The following is a 16386-nucleotide window of genomic DNA, read 5'->3' on the forward strand; positions in this document are numbered from 1 at the left end:
TCCTGCGGCCCGGGAGAGAGGCCAGGGGTGGGTGGGATGCGGCCAGAGCCTCACACAGCCACTACTGTCCACCTTTTATTAACCATTGCACTCCATCCAATACACTTAGTGTCTTCAGAGAGCCTGGATGTTCCGGCCCGGCTGTTCAGCGCTGCTACAGGGACCCCGAGGGCGCCTCGGTGCCGCGGGTGCCCTCGGGCTCCTTCTCTGTGATCCTGCGGGGCACAAGTGGGTGTTAGCGGTGCAGCCCTGTCGCTCTTTCCCCGCCCCCCGCCGCCCCGGCCCGCACCTACCGCAAGCGGCCGAAGCGCCGCAGAGCCGCCATCCCGCTGCCGGGCTGGGTCGGCCGCCGTCGCCGCAGCCGCCGCAGGGCCCGCGCCATGCGCCGCTGGCCCGCGTACCGCCAGACGAGGCGGGCAAGCTCCTCCGGCCGCTCGGCCCCGCCGCTCCGGAACAGGCTCCGCAGCTCCGGCAGCCCCACGCCCTGAAATATGTTGGCCGAGGCCCGCTTGCGGCAGCGGACCGCGGGCGCCGCTCGCCCCGGAGGGTCGCTCACCACCGAGGCCGGCGTGCCCATGGCCCCGGCTGCTACGGGCACCGGAGAGACAGCGTCAGGCTCCGCTCCCGCCGGCCCCGGCGCGGACGCCCGGTGAGAAAGGGCAGGGGGTGGCGAAGGCCGCACTGCGGCCGCAGGGAGAGGGCGGGCCGGGCAGCGGGCCAGACGCGCGGGCGGGGCCGCCGGGAACGCGGCAGGCGCCCGGCTGGGGCCGACGCACGCAGGTCCGGTCCCGCCCCGCAGGTGCCCGGGGCGCCGAGCTGCGCCGTGACCTACTTTCCCGCCGCCGCTCCCGCCGGCCCCTCGTACAGACCTGGCGGCGGCGGCGACTCCGCCGGTGCCCGCTGCGCTCCCGGGGCCGCTCCGCACCGGGGCTCGGCCGCTGCCCCGCGCCCCGCGCCCCGTTCATTCACCCGCCCCTCGCGGCGCCGCCAATCCGCGCCCGCCTCCCGCCGCCTCGGCCAATCCGCGCCCGCCTCCCGCCGCCTCGGCCAATCCGCGCCCGCCTCCCGCCGCCTCGGCCAATCCGCGCTGAGAGGCGTGGCCGCCCCGCCCCTGGAGGGGCATACGTGGCGCTGGTGGCGTCAATGGGAGGGGCGCGGCCCCGCCCCTGGGCGGAGCCCCTAGTGCGTCACACCTAGAGGGAATCCCTGGTGACGTCGAGGGGAGCCCCGGCGCGCGCCCCCCCGCAGCGCGGGGTCCCAGCGCGCCCCCCCGCACCTCCCCAGCACCCGACCCCGCCGCTGGCACCGGCCGCCCCGCCACCTCCTCCCGCCGCCTCCTCCCGCCGCCTCCTCCCGCCTCTCGCCGCCTCCTCCCGCGCCCCGCGGCGCGGCCACCCCCTCGGCGGCGGGACGGGAGGGGCGCGGCTGCCTCCGCCCGGCGGCGGCGGGAGGCATCGGCCCGCGGGTGTCCGGTGGGCCGGCGGGAGGCGGGGCGGGGAGGAGAGGCCCCGCGCGGGGTGGACCGTTAGGCGCCAGATGTTTGGCAGCGGTCGGGGAGGCAGGCGCTGCCGGGGCCCTGAGTCCCGCCCGAGCCGCGCCGGAGCAGGCAGGGCCCCGCCATGGCCCGCGCAGCTCCCCCGGCAGTGCCGCCGCCCCCGGGGCCGCCGGCCCGCGGGTCCCTCAGCCTCCACCGCGCCTACCTACGGAGCCCGCTGGGGCTGCTGCGGCTGGGGCAGCTGGCGCTGGGCGCTGCTTTCTGGGTGACGGTGGCAGCTCACAGGTACGAAGGGGCGGCCCACTTCGCCCTCTTCGCTGCTGTCCTGGTCTGGCTTCTCACCCTGGCCCTGTTCGGGCTGAGCCTTCTGGGACGCTGGGCACTAGTGCCCTGGCTGGGCTCCCGCTGGCTCCTCACCAACCTGGTGCACGACCTGGTGCTGGGCGTGGGGCTCTATGCGGCTGCCACAGGCATCATGGGCTACAAGGCCAAGCAGAAAAGTTACTGCAACCTGCCAGGCTACAGCCAGCACTGCCTGTACGGTGCCTACCTGAGCGCCTCTGTCTGCGGGGGCATCACTGCCTGCCTGTACCTCTTCTCCGGGCTCTACTGCCTGTCACGGCGCTGCCGGGACCAGCGTGACATCATCTGAGACCCCGCAGCCCCCAGCTCCCCTTCTCCTCACCCACGGATGGAGAGCAGCCTCACTTTGGGACAAAATGACCCTGCCACCTCATCCCCTCCTGGCTGACTGCACCACGCTTCCTCTGGAGACTCCTGCACAGACGGATGAACAGACTGAGGCCTTCCTGAGCACGGCTTCCCCTGCATCCCGCCGAGACAGCGTGGACTCCTGACTGACCGCACCACACTTCCTCTGGTGACTACCATGCAGAAAGATGAACAGACCGAGGTCTTCCCAAGCACAGCTTCCCCTGCATCCCACCGAGGCAGCGTGGAGACCCAGCTGCTGCACAGACCCCTCTCCCAGCCCTGGGCAGATGTAGGCTATTGCAAGTGGAAGCACCCAAGCGGAGAGCCCCTAGGAGGGAACCTAATTCCTGGGAACCCCCCAGGACCTCTGCTCAACTCCCTTGCCCCCAGCCTCGCAGGTGCTGCATGCTCAGGTGGGTGCTGACCTGTCCCCAGGGCAGAGGGGACTGGCCTGGGGTAGCTGGGAAGGGGACAGTGGTGTGTAGCGGGGATGGGTGGGTGCAGCCTTCCCGATCTGCTGGCAGCCCCCTCCTGCTGTTACCAACTGCGCAGCGCCTCCACAGATCCCTAATGGAGGCTCTGATCTCCACTTCCCCAGCCCAGGCCCCTCCTCCCATCTGGCCTGAACATGTCTGCCGTCTTGCGGAATCCCTGCGGGGTTCAGCCCCTCCCTGCCCTGCACTCTGGGGGTGTGGGGACACAAAGTCTGACCCGGTGTTTTCCCAGGTGCCGGGACACACTGTCCTGTTTGGGAGCTGAGCCCACACAGGTCAGCAAGGCCTCCATTGCTGCCGGGCAAGAGGTAGGATGAGCAGGGCCATGGCCTGGTCCTGTGACCCTGGGAAGGGGATAAATCCCTCCCATCCTTGGGGTTTGTACTGCCCTGGGATGGGGCCAGGTGCCCCTGGAGTTGAGGGGAGTAAGGCAGCAAGTTGTTCTCTCCACCTGCCCTCCTGCTGTGAGGTTTGTGGCTGAGCTGACAGGCTCACAGGTGCTGCTTGGTTTGTCAGTGTGGAATACTCATCTTGGGACTCTCTGGCTCCATCTCAGAGCTGCCCACTTGCTGTGGTGAGCCAGAGGGCAAAGCGAGCCTGGCAGCATGGGGGTGCTGGGCTGCCATGGGGTAGCTGGGGCCAGGTGTTGCACGGACACAGCTGGACTTGGGAAACAAGAAAGAGGACACCGGCAGCAGGGCCAGCCCAGTCCTGCATCAGCCTCCACAGCCTGCTGGGTGCCAAGCCTTGAAGAGGCCATGTACAGCCAGCTGGAGGAGTGGGTATCCAGAGACTGGAATTTTTAGAGGAGCACCATGCCAGGGCTGTCCTGCCACAAGCCCTTTTCACCCTGTCTGGAGACAGGCCCTCTGCGTCACTCCTGGATGGGGGAGGGTGGGTACCAGGCTCTGCATGGGCTCAGATCAGTGGGATGGGTGTCCCCTGCTATGGGCTGGGCTCTGGGCATGGACTTCCTGGCCATGGGGTCTGGATGTTGCCTGGGGTTCCCTGGTGCCTTTTTTTGGGGTGGAGAGCAGCAGCTGTGATTCCCCTGGGGCTTGGAGGGATCTGGGGTTTGTGCTGGGTCACTGCTTCCATCATGAGGTGCTGTCTCAGCTGCTCCCACCTTGTGCTGGGGGAACTGCCAGCCCCCAGGACATCAACCCCTTCCCTGGGCAGGACGTGCTATCCCTACCCTGTGTCAGGGCTGGTCCCTGGCACTTCTTGCCCGTGCTTGCTCCAGTATAGCCCTGGCCCAGGCTACCAAAGTTGGGGGTCCTGGCCCACGCTGCCAAAGATGGGGCTTCTGTCACCACAAGTGCCTTTCTCCAGCTTTCTGCCTGTTGTGCTCACTCTGTCCTCCTCCAGCCCTCTCCCCAGTGCCTATGGATTTACCTTCCAAATAAAGAAACATTGGCGCTTGCTGGGTGTCTGGGGCTTTGTGCCGGGGCTCGGACCTGCTGAGGATGGGGGTCTGAGCTGAGATCCCACATGACTGTAGCCCTGTGCCCTGGACTCTCCCTGCCTGGAGCCTCTGGCTGTGGTCACAACGTCCCAGTGTGCTCTGTGGTCGTGGGCAGGCTCCCCAGTTCTTGTAGAGGACTGCTCATGCAGACAGGGGCTGTGCCCTCCCCTCTCCAGAGACAGAGCACAACCTGGTGCTTGTAGGTGCTGGGTACCAGCAGTGCAGAGGGGGGGACAAGTCCCTGGGGGACGTGTGACTTCAGAGACACAACGGAATGGAGCTGCAGGGACACGATGAGGAGAGGATGGAGCCACATTCCTACAGGCTTTGTCACTCCGAGGCTGAAAGGGCTCTCTGTTCCAGGGCACTGCTGGGAAGCCGTGCCCATGCTCTTGGGCCCCTGGAGGGCTCGGGGCAGCCAGCATCTCCCAGGGCTGGCCCTGGGCCACGCACTCAGAACAGGGATCAGCCTTGGACCTGTGCCCACAGCTGGGGTGTCACCGTGCCTCCCAGCCCCTCTGCCCCTGGGATGCGTGCCCTGCTCACTGGAGGCTGCGGGCAGCAGAGCGCGGAGCCCTGTGCTGTCCTCATAGCCCAAGGGCTGTCACAGGCTTAAAGAGCCTTCACGGAGTGTTCTGAGCTGGCTTCCCCCGTTTGGGCACTGCACACAACCGGAGCCGTGCTGACGGGCCCGGGGGACCGTCCCGCTCCCTCCCGGGGGCCGCAGCGCGGGGCTGCCTTCCCCACGGGAGATGCTTCAGCAGCGGAGCCCACAGGGACAAACCCACAGCATCTTGCCACGACCAGGAGCAGGCCAGGCTGGGACCCAGGCAGGAGCGGAGCCCTGCACCAGGATTCCACCCGGACCGGGACCGGGACCGGGACCGGGACCGGGACCGGGACCGGGACCGGGACCGGGACCGGGACCGGACCGTGCCCCGCCCCGGGCGGAACCGCCGCCGCTTCCGGGGGCCCGGCGCCTTTCCCGCCCCTTGGCCCGGGCAGGGGCGGGGCTTCCTCCCGCCTCGGCCCTTCTGATTGGCTGCCTGCCGGCACCGCGGGTGACGTCACGGCGCACCGGGCCGCTTCCTGGGAGCGGGACGAGGTTCCCGGCGGGCGCCCGGCCTGTCCCGGCCCGGTCCCGTCATGCAGGCGGCGGAGCGGGACGGGGCGGCGGGCGGCCCCGAAGCGGGGGCGGGGGCCGCTGAGGCCCCCCCGGAGTCGTCGCCGCCGCCGCCCAAGGCCGCCGCCGCCTTCGACCTGCTGGAGCTGGTGCGGAGCTACCGGCGGCTGGAGCTGTACCTGGAGCCGCTGCGGGACGCCGCGGGGGGCGTCCGCTCCCTCCTCCGGTAGGTGCGGCTGGGCCGGCAGCGGAGCCCTCCGGGGGCCACCCGCCCCTCACCCTCCCTCTGCCCCGCAGGTGGCAGCGGCCCGTCTGCTCCCTCCTCGCCTGCCTCGGCCTCAACTTCCTCCTGCTCACCCTCGGCCAAGGTGCGTGCGGGGCCGTGGGGCCCGTGCCCTCCCCGCGCTCCCCCGGGCTGACGCTGTCCCGCCTCTTCCAGCCGCCTGGTTCTCGGTGCTCGCCCTCCTGGTGCTGGTGCCGGCCCTGCTGGGCTACCTGCAGGAGACGTGCCGGGCCCGGCCCTCGGAGCCGGAGCTGGTGCGCAGGAAGTACTACAGCGTGCGGCGGGAGGACCTGCGCAGGGTGCAGCTCTCCAGGCAGGAGGCCATCGCCCAGGTCAAGGGCTTGTGAGTCTCTGGGCTGTGGGTCTCCCGTGGCCTCTGTGTCCGGGAGGGCTTCTCCGTGGTTGCTGGGCGGTTCACGCCAGCCTGGCCACCATAAAGTGTATGGGAATGGGGGAGCCAGGCTGTGCGGTTTTGGGGCCTTTTGTGTGACTGCGAGGTCTTGTTTGCAGTCTGATACAGCTGGAGGGGTTCCTGAGTGGGATGTGCTGCAGCTGCGAGGCAGTGTACCGTGTACTGTACTGGGAGAACCCCACTGTCTCTTCCCAGTGAGTAGTTTTGGGTGAAGCGTCCTGTGGTGGGCTCAGGGGGGAGAGCAGCCTGGCCTGCAGAGCTGCCTGTGATGTGGCTGGTGCTTGGAGAGAGCAGGACAGGCAAAGGAAAAGGGCATGTGCTTGTTATGTGAGTCACTCTGCCTTGACTGCAGTGTATTGCTGCTCCTTCCCAGGTTTTATGGGGTGCTTCTGTGCTCTGTCTGCATCCTTTACCTGTTGCCTCTCTGCTGGGTCTTGGCCATCCTCAACAGTACCCTCTTCCTGGGCAACACCCAGTTCTACCGAGGTAAGAGCCCTCTCTGAAGTGGCCTGTGTGGGATGGGATGGGGAAAGGCCTTCTTAAGCCAGGAGTTTTGTGCTCTTCCACTCCCAGAGCCCTCAGGTGAGCCCCAGTGTCGTGTGTCGGGCTCTGCTGTGGGACCTGGATGTCCCAGAGGGCAGTGGTGTCTTGTAGATGGTTCTCAGCAGCCCAGGTTGGGTATTGGGATTCTGGGGTTCAGATGCAAGAGGTGATACTCCTGTGTGTCCTGTTCTGGGTGCTCTTTCCTGCTCTTCTCTGTACTGTGGCAAACTGGGGCCTGGGAATGCAGCCTGTGCATGAGCATCGTCACCTCTCTTGGTCACTGACCCTGCTCTGCAGGACTTGAAATACTTCAGGTGCCTGTGGCAATGTATGACACAGGTTTGAAAACATGCTGTCAGAGGGGAGGAGAAGAGCAGGAAGCCTGCTCTGTTCTGATGCATATGCTGGAGTAAAGTTGGGGGAGATCTGTGACTGAGCTGCGACTAAGGCCCTTGCTGTTCCCTAGTCTGAGCTGGGGCAGGAGGTGGGGGGTTCCTTGCTGCCCTGATCTTGCTTTGTGAGCAGATGAGGGCTCAGGGTACCCGATGGGTGGATGTTTAATTTGCCAGTGTCTCACCTGAGCCCTGGAGATTGGCTCTTGAGGCTGGTTTTCATGTGGCAGGGCTGGGGGAAGTGCAGTGCTACCCCACTCCAGCTGTGCTCCCCTTTTACCAGTGATAATAGAGCTCAAGGCCTCGCTCGAGCAGTGTGTGGGCACCAAACCCCTCGAGACCACTCCAGAGCCTGCTGAACCCCTGCCAGCTGCTGCCCCCCTGGATCAGACCCCCACACCCACCAGCACAGAGGTGAGACAGGGACAGGGGTGGGAGTTGTAGGGTCAGCCCTTTGGTCTGGCTGTGCCCATGTCCCTCTACCCACAAGCTCCTTCCAGCTGCCAGCTTTTCTGGAAGCCTGCCTTGGAGACCCTCTGGAGTTACTGGGGTGCTGCCTTGCTGTGCTGGGGGCTTGGCTCCGTCCTCCTGCTATGTGTGATGTGACCTGGGGAGGCCTGGGCTCACCCCACCTCCTGGGATTCACACTTTCTCATGGGGCTCCCGGGTGGCTGGTCCTTTCTCCTTGAGCCTGCCATGGAAGTGTGCACCCACCTTTGGATGGGGCTTGGGGGTACAATAGAACTAGCTCTGTGCATCTCTTGCAGGACCTTACCCCTGGCAGTGTGGAGGAGGCAGAGGAGGCAGAGCCTGATGAAGAGTTCAAGGATGCTATTGAGGTTTGAGGCTGGTGGGGAGCTGAGGTGGGAAGGGGTGAGGGCCTTGGTGGGCAAGCTGGGTGCCCAAGGAGGGTGGGTGTGGGGCTGGGTGCCTCTGACTCCCATCTGTACTGCCTCTCTCTGTCCCATGCTGCGGGAGAAGGAGAACCAGCTGCTGGTCATGGTGAGTACAGCTGTGCCAAGTTTTGCAAGCAGGGCATCTCCTCCTGTCTAGAGCTGACAGCCTTTGCTGGTGGTTTTTGGTGATGCCAGGTGGAGCATCCTGCTCACTGGATGCCCATCTGTGGGGTGGGCTGCCCTGTTTTCCCCCCCTTCATCCCCCCAAGATGTGTGCTCCTGACCACCCCTCTCTGCTCAGCTGGCTCTGCTCTCTGCAGGAGGATGACGAGAGCTCTCAGTGCTCAGCAGATTTTGACCTCAGCATCCCAGACAATGGTTTTATGAGCAAAAACGAGGTGATCCGCAGCAAAGTGTCCCGCCTGACTGAGCGCCTGCGCAAGCGCTACCCCAGCAACAACTTTGGTAAGGCTGGAGTGGGTGCTGCTTGGGGGGGTCAGCAGAGCAGGGGTTGGGCTGCTCCCAGTGCTGGCCACTGAGCAGGAGGGGTGGATGGAGTGCTGTGATGCCTGCTAGGGCTGTGTTGACACCTCCAGTGACCTCCCTCCTCCACGGGGAGGGTGTTCCCAGCTGTCCTGGGAAGAGCAGAGATGAGAGGCTGCAGCAGTGTGGGCTCTGAGCTCAGCCTTTGCAAAGTTAACAGAGTCCCAGGTAGCAGAGCCCTGCCTCACCTCTGCTGTCCTTCTTCCAGGGAGCTGCACGGGCTGTGCAGCCACTTTCTCCGTGCTGAAGAAGCGGGTGAGTCTTTGGCTTGTGCCCCAGCTTGGTGCCTGCACCTGGGGCAGAGGTGTTGTGTGTTGTCTGTCTTGCCCTGGCTTTCTGCAGCAGATCAGGTGACTGGCCTCAGTCACAGCCCAGCAGCAGATGACCTCAGCTGAGTGCTGGGTGTTGTCTCACACGTAATGGTGCCAGTGATCCCTTCTGCTATGGAGTCTTTGTCTCTTTGCTCCTTTGGAAGCTGCCTCAGGCGAAATCTGCCTGTGCTGGCGTACAACGCACCTGCCCTGTGCCCTGCTTTAGCCCATTTCTTGTAGTCCGAGAGCTTTCCAGTGAAGCAGAGGGCTGCTTGTGGGAACTAGAGGAGTAAAGGGCCACTCCTGATGTCTTGGCTGAGCCCCTGAGCATGCTGCTTGGTGTGTGGTCCCCATGGCAGTTCTGGGAAGGATGCATCTCTTGTCCCTTCCAGACTCGCATACCTGCTGCTTCCCCTTCACCAGACTTGTGGCCTGCTCCCCTTCCTCCTGGGTTAGTCTGATACATGTCGGGGACTCTGGAGCTTGCATCTCTGGGGTTATGGCATAGGAAGTGACACAATGTGCTTAAACCTCTTGGAGCCTGTATCCCAGTGGACTCTGAGGCACAGGCTGCCCATGGTGATAGAGTGAGCATACTTGAATGCAGATCCAGCATATTGCTGGCAGATGACCCCACTGTTGTTCATGTTGGGGCTCAGGTTTGCACCTGCGCCCCTTCAGCAAGGAATGCTGTTAGCAGTGCTCTGGCACTGGAGTTTGCTGAGAAGAGCTGGCAGTGGGCTCAGAGTAGCATCTCACCTCTCTCTCTCCACAGCGGAGCTGCAGTAACTGTGGGAACAGCTTCTGCTCCAGGTGTTGCTCCTTCAAAGTCCCCAAGGCTGTGATGGGAGCCACAGGTGAGTGGAAAGGTGGAGGGCAGAGCTCCTGCTCCCACCAGTGCTGTCTGCTGCAGGGATTTGCCCAGCTGTGGTGGGAAAGGTTGTGGGACCTGCTCAATGCAGCCTGGATCAGGTCACAGCAATGATGGGTTTGCAGCTCTTAGAGCAGCTCTGTGGATGGGGTCCTAGCCCATGCTGGGTGATGTAGTGGGGAAGGGAAGCATCTCTGACACCTGCTTTCCTTTCCAGCCCCAGAAGCTCAGAGGGAAACAGTATTCGTGTGTGCTGTGTGCAACCAGGTGCTCATCAAGTGATCAAAACGGGCCCAGCCAGCTCCTGGTCCTTGCACTGCCTGACACCACGATGGCAGGCACCCTGCCTGTGCTTGCCAGGAGCCTGGGCTGCTTGGTTCCCAGCATGGTCTCATCCTGCCAGAGGGACACGTGTGCTCACTGCTCCTCCTGCTAGTGCCAGGCTGGGGGCAAACCAGCCTGCCTTGCCCCACAGCATCTGCTGCAGCAGCTGGGTCCCTGTAGTGGAGGATTGCCCACAGCTGTGCCCCCATTCCTGTGGCTGCCCTTGTGGCAGGTGCTCCAAGGCACTCACACACCCTGCCACATACTTGCCTGGGCCCTGTGGCCTGGCTCGGTGATGGAGGAGCCATCCTTCCCACTTGTGGTCCTACCCCCAACTCCTGGGTGGGGCAGAACAACCCCAGGGCTCTGTCCCTACCTTTCCCAGCACTGTTGGGTGACTGTATTTTTGGAATGGAGTTAGAACTCTGCCTGCATCCCCAGATGTGGTCTTAAGTCCAGTCCTGGCTCAGCTGAGACCCTGCTAGTCACTTCTGTGCTCCTTAGCCTCACGGTCTGCAGGTTTAGTCTTTTCCCCCTGTATTTGGCTGTAGCACAGAGGAGGCAAGAGGGTCAGTTTGGGCTGGGCTGTCTGGCTGAGTCTCCAGCTGCAGTGTGAGAGTTGGTGCTGCTCTGTGCACTTAGTGACTGCTGCTTTCTACTACAGATTAATATATGAGTGTATATAGAGAGTGACCAATAAACCTTTGCACTCAGCTGGCTCTTGTCTTGCCCCAGTGAAAGCTGTCCCTGGTCACCCTGGCACCTCTGTGGCCTTGGCCTCGCTGTCCTGCAGGTGGTCATGGAGAAATGGTGTCTCTGCCACCAAGCTCCCCTTGCTTACTGGAGTTTCCATCTTGTCCTGTGGTCTTGTTTGCACCCTGCTTGGGGCTGTGTGCAGCTGCCCTTCCTTGGCAGTGCCAGGGCTGGATCCTGCTGTGCTGGAGCTTGAGGAGCAGCTCAACTCTGGCAGGAGCTGCTGGCCTTTCCTCTCTGCCTCCGGGGGCTGCTCCTTCCCCTGCCCTGCCCAGGCAGTGGTCCCAGCAGCTGCCTGTGCATACAAGGATGACCTTTCCCTTTGTGAACAGCAAGGCTCCCAACCATCCCAGGAATGTGACCCTGGCAGCTGGGATCGACCATGGCCTGGGTCCCTGCCAGCCAGCTGCAGCTTCCTCTGGTCTGGGGGTGCTGACATTGCCCAGTGCCTGCGAGGCTCTGACATCCACCAGCCTGAGAAGGTGCAGGGAGCCCTGATCTTGCTGCTGATGGTACATTCCCCCATCGTGGAAGCTGAAGTGGGGCAGCCTGGGACAAAGCCTGAACCCTCCACGAATCCTAACCCCCCCCCTATCTCGGCATGGCCTCATTAACCCCTTCCTCAAACTGTGTCCTATGGGGAATCTGTGGAAAAGCTGAACTCGGTAGGGTTTATGAGGATGTCTGAGCTGTGCTGGCTGTGCTCCAAGGCCAGGGCATGTGGGGGGGGGCTGGCACCCAGAGGCTTCAGCAGTTGCTGGGGACAGTGGGGCAGCTGTAATGTTGAGGAGGGGGTTGTGTGGCACCCCAGGAGCTGCAGAATCCTGTTTGTGGTTGTGGGTACACCTGCAGTGGGGTGAGGGGAGGTCTGTGAGGGGCTGAGGGGGTTGAGCTGTAGCATTCAAACAGCAGTGGTGGGAGGCAGAGAGAACTTACTTGTTTTCCTAGAGGAAATGCTAGGAGCAATGAGCACCAAGGCCATGTTTGTCTAAATGTGCCCTGGAAAGATGCTAATGATCCAAAACACAGAGGGCTACAGATAAAGCTGGGCTGTGGGAGATGGGGTTTTATTTGCGTACTCTAAGTTTTGCAGTAAAATGACGTAATTGATGATGTTTTTCCCTGTGGCAGCATGCTCGGCAGCCTCGCTCTGAGCATACCTGCTAACAGTATTTGAGTTTTCCCCCCAGTTTTTTTCCATGTCGGCTGGGGTCGAGGGTGTGAGGCTGTTGCAGGGTTGGCTGTCCCATGTCCCTGGCTGGCTGCAGGGCAGGGGCATATCTACCTGGTTGGAGCAGGACATAAGTGCCCTTTGGGGCTCTGGGAGGTGCGGGGGTAGCTAGTGGGGCTGAGGCCGTGCTCAAGGCGGGGGAGAGGGGGCAGGGATCAGCCCTGCACAGGGCAGGTGCCTGGTGGCCTCATTTGCCAGGGGGAGGTTGAGTGCAGGTGTCCCGCAGCCTCAATTCCTCTCTTGTCCCGGGAGACTTCCCCGTGGCTGGGCCAGGTCTGGTGAGAAGCCGCAGTGCCGGGCAGCCGGGTGGTGGGTAAACACTGCAGGGGCCAGCGTGCTTCCCTCACCCCGCAGGACGGGCAGGCAGAAGAATGTGCTGGGCAAACAGGACTGCAGGGGGACAGGGGCTGGTGGCTGCCCCCCTTCCCTGCTGGGGCAGAGGCAGCCCCTGCGCTGAGGGACAGCACCCTGCCACCATCAGAGGGGCCAGGCTCGGGGTGGCCTCGGTCCCAGGTCTGCTGGGGGGTCCCAGCTGGTGCAGGTGGGTGTCCTCAGGGAACCTTTGGGAGGAGGCTGTTGGTTGCAGGGTGGGAGGTCTGGCAGCAGGGCAGATTAGAGCCACAGACAGGGCTTTCAGGGATGCCCAGGGATGGAGACAGGGATCCTGGCCTGGGATTTGCCCTCACTATGCTCAGTGCCAGGCTCCCCCCATGCACCTCCACCTCCCAGCCTGCAGATCTGTCCCCAAGGAGTGATGGAGGGAGAAACTTCTCAGGCAGACACCCAGCTGTGGGGCTCAACTGTCCCCCCATCCCTCATCTTGCCACCCTCCCAGGTTCCCTGAAGTGGCAGGGATTCCCAACTCGCCAGTGATGCCTGTGACCACTGGGAACCTTGCTCCTTGGCTTGGCCAGGCTGTCCAGTCTTGGGCTCTGGGCATGGTGCCTGGAGCATGTCTAGAGCCGGAGAACAGGGTGACCCAGCTCCCTCAGGTCACCCCACTCAGCAGTCAGGACCAGCAGCCCCCTCCTGTCTTTCCTGGGGGAGCCCTAAGGGGCCCATGAACCACAGGTAGCTGAACACAGGCTTCTCCAAGGAAGCATAATTTACTGTGGTGTGGATGGGGAGGGAAGGGGTGCGTGTAAGGGATGCAGCAGGGATGGTCTGGAGGACTTGGAGGTGGATCCCCCCCACTAAGCAGGAGAGGGGTCCCAGGGGTGCAGAGAAGGGCTCTCAGGAGGGGACAGGAGTACTGGCTGTGGATGAAGGCTTCCACAAATGCAGCTGGGAACCTAGGGCTGCAGAACAGGGTCCTGGGACATAGTCTAGGGGCTGATGGGAGCAGAGCTGAGGTCCTGGGGTGCAACTAGGGGTGCCAGGGTTTCAGGAGTGTCAGGCCAGTGCAGGAGTCCCAGGGAGGAGAGGACAGAGCCCTAGTGCTGCCCAGCCCCATAGAGCAGGGGGTGGTAGAGGGGACAGGGGTAGGAGAACATGAACTTGACGGCAAACTTCATCTCCTTGTTGTGCTTCTGCCAGGGGTAGACAGCGAGGAGGAGCAGGCGGCCACCCACCTTGCGTCCCATCACCAGGAAGCTGCCAGTGAGGCTGTCAAGCTGGGGGCAAGGGCAGGCACTCGCGTTCCTCATGTGCAGCACCATCTTCTTGGTGTCCTTGCGCTTCAGTGGGCCCAGCTTCAGCACCTTCTTTTTCTGGGCAGCCACCAGTCGACGCTCCCCATTCTCCTCTGTCATCTCCTTGATGCGCATCTTCACCACTGTGTGGGGCACAGTTGGGGAGGGGGGTTGCCATGTGGCATGGCTGGGGTGCTGTTTTGGGGGTGTGTCTGGGCTAGGCACCTGTGCAGGACAAGGTGCAGCCTGTCCCTGGAGTGGCACCCAGAAGAAAGGTCTCTGGGGAAGTTATTGAGTGGGGAAGGGAAGGGGTTGTTGGGGGGAGGTTCAGCAGAGTCCCCTAGTGACCCTCCCAAATGCTCCATTCTGCCTGTTTCCCCACCACTGTCTTCTCCTGTGGTGCATCCATCCCAAGCACACAGGTTCCAAAGGAATGGCTATGGGGGGTGTCTCCCATGGGGCTGTGCTTGAAAAACTGTGCCCTCTGGCCAACAATTGCCTGGGCTGTCAGAGCTGGTGGAGGACAGCCCCTTGCCCAGGGGGGACCGCGAAGGGGACTCCAGCACTCACCAAAGTCACTGGAGCACATCTGCTCCATCATGCCGTCTGCCTTGTGCTCCATCTCGCACTGGGTGCAGATCTTGGACACTGTGGTGAGAGACCAGCCACTGTCACAGCTCCCTGCTGCTGATGCCTGTCACCCAGCACAGCTCCACGGGGCTGGGAGAGCCCCGGCAGCCTCTCCCAGTACCCCCTCAGGAGGAATGGGGTATGGGGACCCCCTTTGTTCAGCTGTTGATGCTTTGAGGCACAGCAGCAGCAGTGAGAGTGGTCTCAGCCTGAAGGATGTCACAGCTCTGATCCTGACTCTGGGCTGCTTTTGGGTGATGCCTCTCCCTGCCTGAGGGGACAGCCACACCTTGTCAATACCCACAGGTAAAGGATGCTCTTTGCTGCTGGAATGGGACCTAGTGGGAGGCAAGGGACACAACTCTGCCACAGGTCCCCCAGCAGCTTCCATCCTGTTCCACATTCACCCCAGCACTGCTCCTGTGGCTATTATGCTCTCCCCTGCCCTGGGCAGCTCTGTGCAGGCAGCTGGGTGCCTGGCTCCTGGGACAGCGAGGGGTGCCCAGCCAAAGCAGATGATGCTGCTGGTACTGTGTGCACTGATGCCCTGCTGCAGGCAGAGGGTGCTTGGTCAGCTCCAGCACCCCGGGCCCTACTTCAGGGGTGCAGACGTGGGGGTGCAGGGGCTCCCTAGTAGGATCCTGCATGCAGGCCCCTGGCTGCATGGGGAGAGGCTGCTGGCAGGTGCCCTGTGTGTATCCCCATCCCATTGCAGTGCCCTTCTCGCTTACCTGGTGGCGGGGTGGCCTTGCTGTTCCCAAACTGGACTGCGATGCAGAGCTCGTGGTCGGAGGGGAACTTGCTGCAGTGCAGCATCTCGGGCCAGGGGAAGCCGTAGGACTCCATGACAGGGGCGCAGGAGTCACGCACCACCTCGCAGAGGGAGCGGCAGGGGTAGACAGGCCGGTCGAGGCAGACAGGGGCGAAGAGCGAGCAGAGGAAGAGCTGGGTGTCGGTGTGGCACTGCTTGGCGAGCAGGGGCACCCAGCTGCTGGCCTGCTGCTTGGCCTCGGCCATGGTGTCATGCTCCAGCAGGTTGGGCAGCCTCATGCGCTTGTAGCCCACGTCGCGGCAGAGCTGCATGTCGGGCGGGATGTCGAGGCACTGCGGCTCCCGCCCGTAGTAGCGCCCGTGGGGCAGGTTCTCGGGCTGCCAGCCGTAGTAATCGTAGTGCTGCCCGCCGCCCGGGGACCCCGCCAGCGCCAGGGCCAGCGCCAGGGCCAGCAGCGCCGTGCCCGGGCCCCCCGAGGGGCCGCTCGCCCGCGGCATCGCCGCTGCCCGCCGCCGGCCCCGGCTGCCGAGCCGGACGGAGCGGCTGCCGCGCTGCCGCTGCCTTGGCACCTCCCCCGCTGGCCGCCCTTTCTAAGGAGCCCGGGGAGGTCTCGCTGGCAGCCAATCTGCTCCGGCTGCCGGGCCCCCCCGGGGCTGGGCCCCCGGCCCCGCTAGCCTGCCCCACCGGGCACCCCGCTGCCCCAGCCCTCCCTACCCGGGCAGCCTCCCAGAGGAGGCTCCTGCATGCAGCGACCCCCAGCCCACCCAGGGTCCGTGTTCCCCTCTGGAAGGGTTGGCTCGCCTGCCCCATGGGGATGTGTTGTGGGGGCAAGGTGCCTCCATTACCCACCAGCCCCTCTGCCCCCCATCCCACCTGGCACCTCACAGGTATGCCCTGGCATGGGGGAGGGGTCCCTGGTTCCTACCTTATGCCCCCCTTGGTGCCCGATGGGTTTGGAAGAGCTTGAGGTGCAGGGGACAGAGAAACAGGGCACCCCAGAGGCTTTGTGCTGCAGAACTGGGGGACAGCTGGGGCACCCACGTGCCAGGTGCCATGTGTAGCATTAATGCCAAGGTGATGCCATGGGCATGGGGTCCTTATTCCTTGTGGATGGCCCTGCCTGCATGAAGCCTGGGCAGCCCTTGGCCTGCTGGGCACAGGCATAGCTGGTGTTACACCTCCCAGCAAAGAGCTTGCCCCCAGGCACTGCCACTACCTGGGGCACCAGCAGAGCCAGAGCATGAGCAGGGTGAGGGAGGGCAGTGCTGGGACCACACTCCCCCATCCCCTTGGATGTGGTCTGGTCCGGGTGGTGCAAGGCTCAAGATCCCATTAGAAACCCATTTGTCTACAGGGGTTATCTGGGGCACTCCCTACCCTTCCCACAATCGATGCCCCTGCCTGGCCAGCATGCTCTGGGCAGCCTCTGTCCCCTGCCTGCTGGATAAGGGGCTCTGTTAATGGGCGACAGAGCAAACAGCCTGGTGCAGGCAGGTGATAGCA

At 63.7% G+C, this 16386-nt stretch overlaps 4 protein-coding genes across 8 annotated transcripts; 2 read left to right on the forward strand and 2 right to left on the reverse strand.

The window, feature by feature from the left end:
• Positions 1-62: 62 nt before the first annotated feature.
• On the reverse strand, positions 63-1778 carry AVPI1 (arginine vasopressin induced 1). Of its 4 annotated transcripts, none has more exons than XM_051618589.1 (3): positions 1701-1778; positions 294-585; positions 63-215 (listed from the first exon to the last, which is right to left on the reverse strand). In XM_051618589.1, the coding sequence occupies exons 2-3, from the start codon at positions 575-577 to the stop codon at positions 155-157; spliced, it is 345 nt and encodes a 114-aa protein (XP_051474549.1). In that variant the 5' UTR covers positions 578-585; positions 1701-1778; the 3' UTR covers positions 63-154. The 4 variants fall into 4 exon arrangements, with proteins under 4 accessions (XP_051474549.1, XP_051474548.1, XP_051474547.1 ...); XM_051618588.1 differs by having other exon boundaries at positions 294-588; positions 1701-1765; XM_051618587.1 differs by lacking the exon at positions 1701-1778 and adding an exon at positions 870-1007.
• MARVELD1 (MARVEL domain containing 1) lies at positions 1360-4117 on the forward strand. The gene has a single exon (XM_051618584.1). The coding sequence runs from the start codon at positions 1620-1622 to the stop codon at positions 2145-2147; it is 528 nt and encodes a 175-aa protein (XP_051474544.1). The 5' UTR covers positions 1360-1619; the 3' UTR covers positions 2148-4117.
• Positions 4118-5239: 1122 nt separating this feature from the next.
• On the forward strand, positions 5240-10579 carry ZFYVE27 (zinc finger FYVE-type containing 27). Of its 2 annotated transcripts, XM_051619273.1 has the most exons (12): positions 5240-5517; positions 5589-5659; positions 5731-5917; positions 6085-6180; positions 6360-6472; positions 7205-7335; positions 7689-7760; positions 7903-7923; positions 8138-8282; positions 8569-8615; positions 9447-9528; positions 9760-10579. In XM_051619273.1, exons 1-12 carry the CDS (start codon positions 5315-5317, stop codon positions 9822-9824), a joined length of 1233 nt encoding a protein of 410 aa, XP_051475233.1. In that variant the 5' UTR covers positions 5240-5314; the 3' UTR covers positions 9825-10579. The 2 variants fall into 2 exon arrangements, with proteins under 2 accessions (XP_051475233.1, XP_051475234.1); XM_051619274.1 differs by lacking the exon at positions 7903-7923.
• A 1091-nt stretch (positions 10580-11670) lies between these two features.
• SFRP5 (secreted frizzled related protein 5) lies at positions 11671-15389 on the reverse strand. The gene is made up of 3 exons (XM_051617810.1): positions 14843-15389; positions 14052-14129; positions 11671-13624 (listed from the first exon to the last, which is right to left on the reverse strand). Exons 1-3 carry the CDS (start codon positions 15378-15380, stop codon positions 13284-13286), a joined length of 957 nt encoding a protein of 318 aa, XP_051473770.1. The 5' UTR covers positions 15381-15389; the 3' UTR covers positions 11671-13283.
• Positions 15390-16386: the final 997 nt, after the last annotated feature.

The sequence above is a fragment of the Apus apus genome, chromosome 4 (genome assembly GCF_020740795.1).
Source record: "Apus apus isolate bApuApu2 chromosome 4, bApuApu2.pri.cur, whole genome shotgun sequence".
NCBI lineage: Eukaryota > Metazoa > Chordata > Aves > Apodiformes > Apodidae > Apus > Apus apus.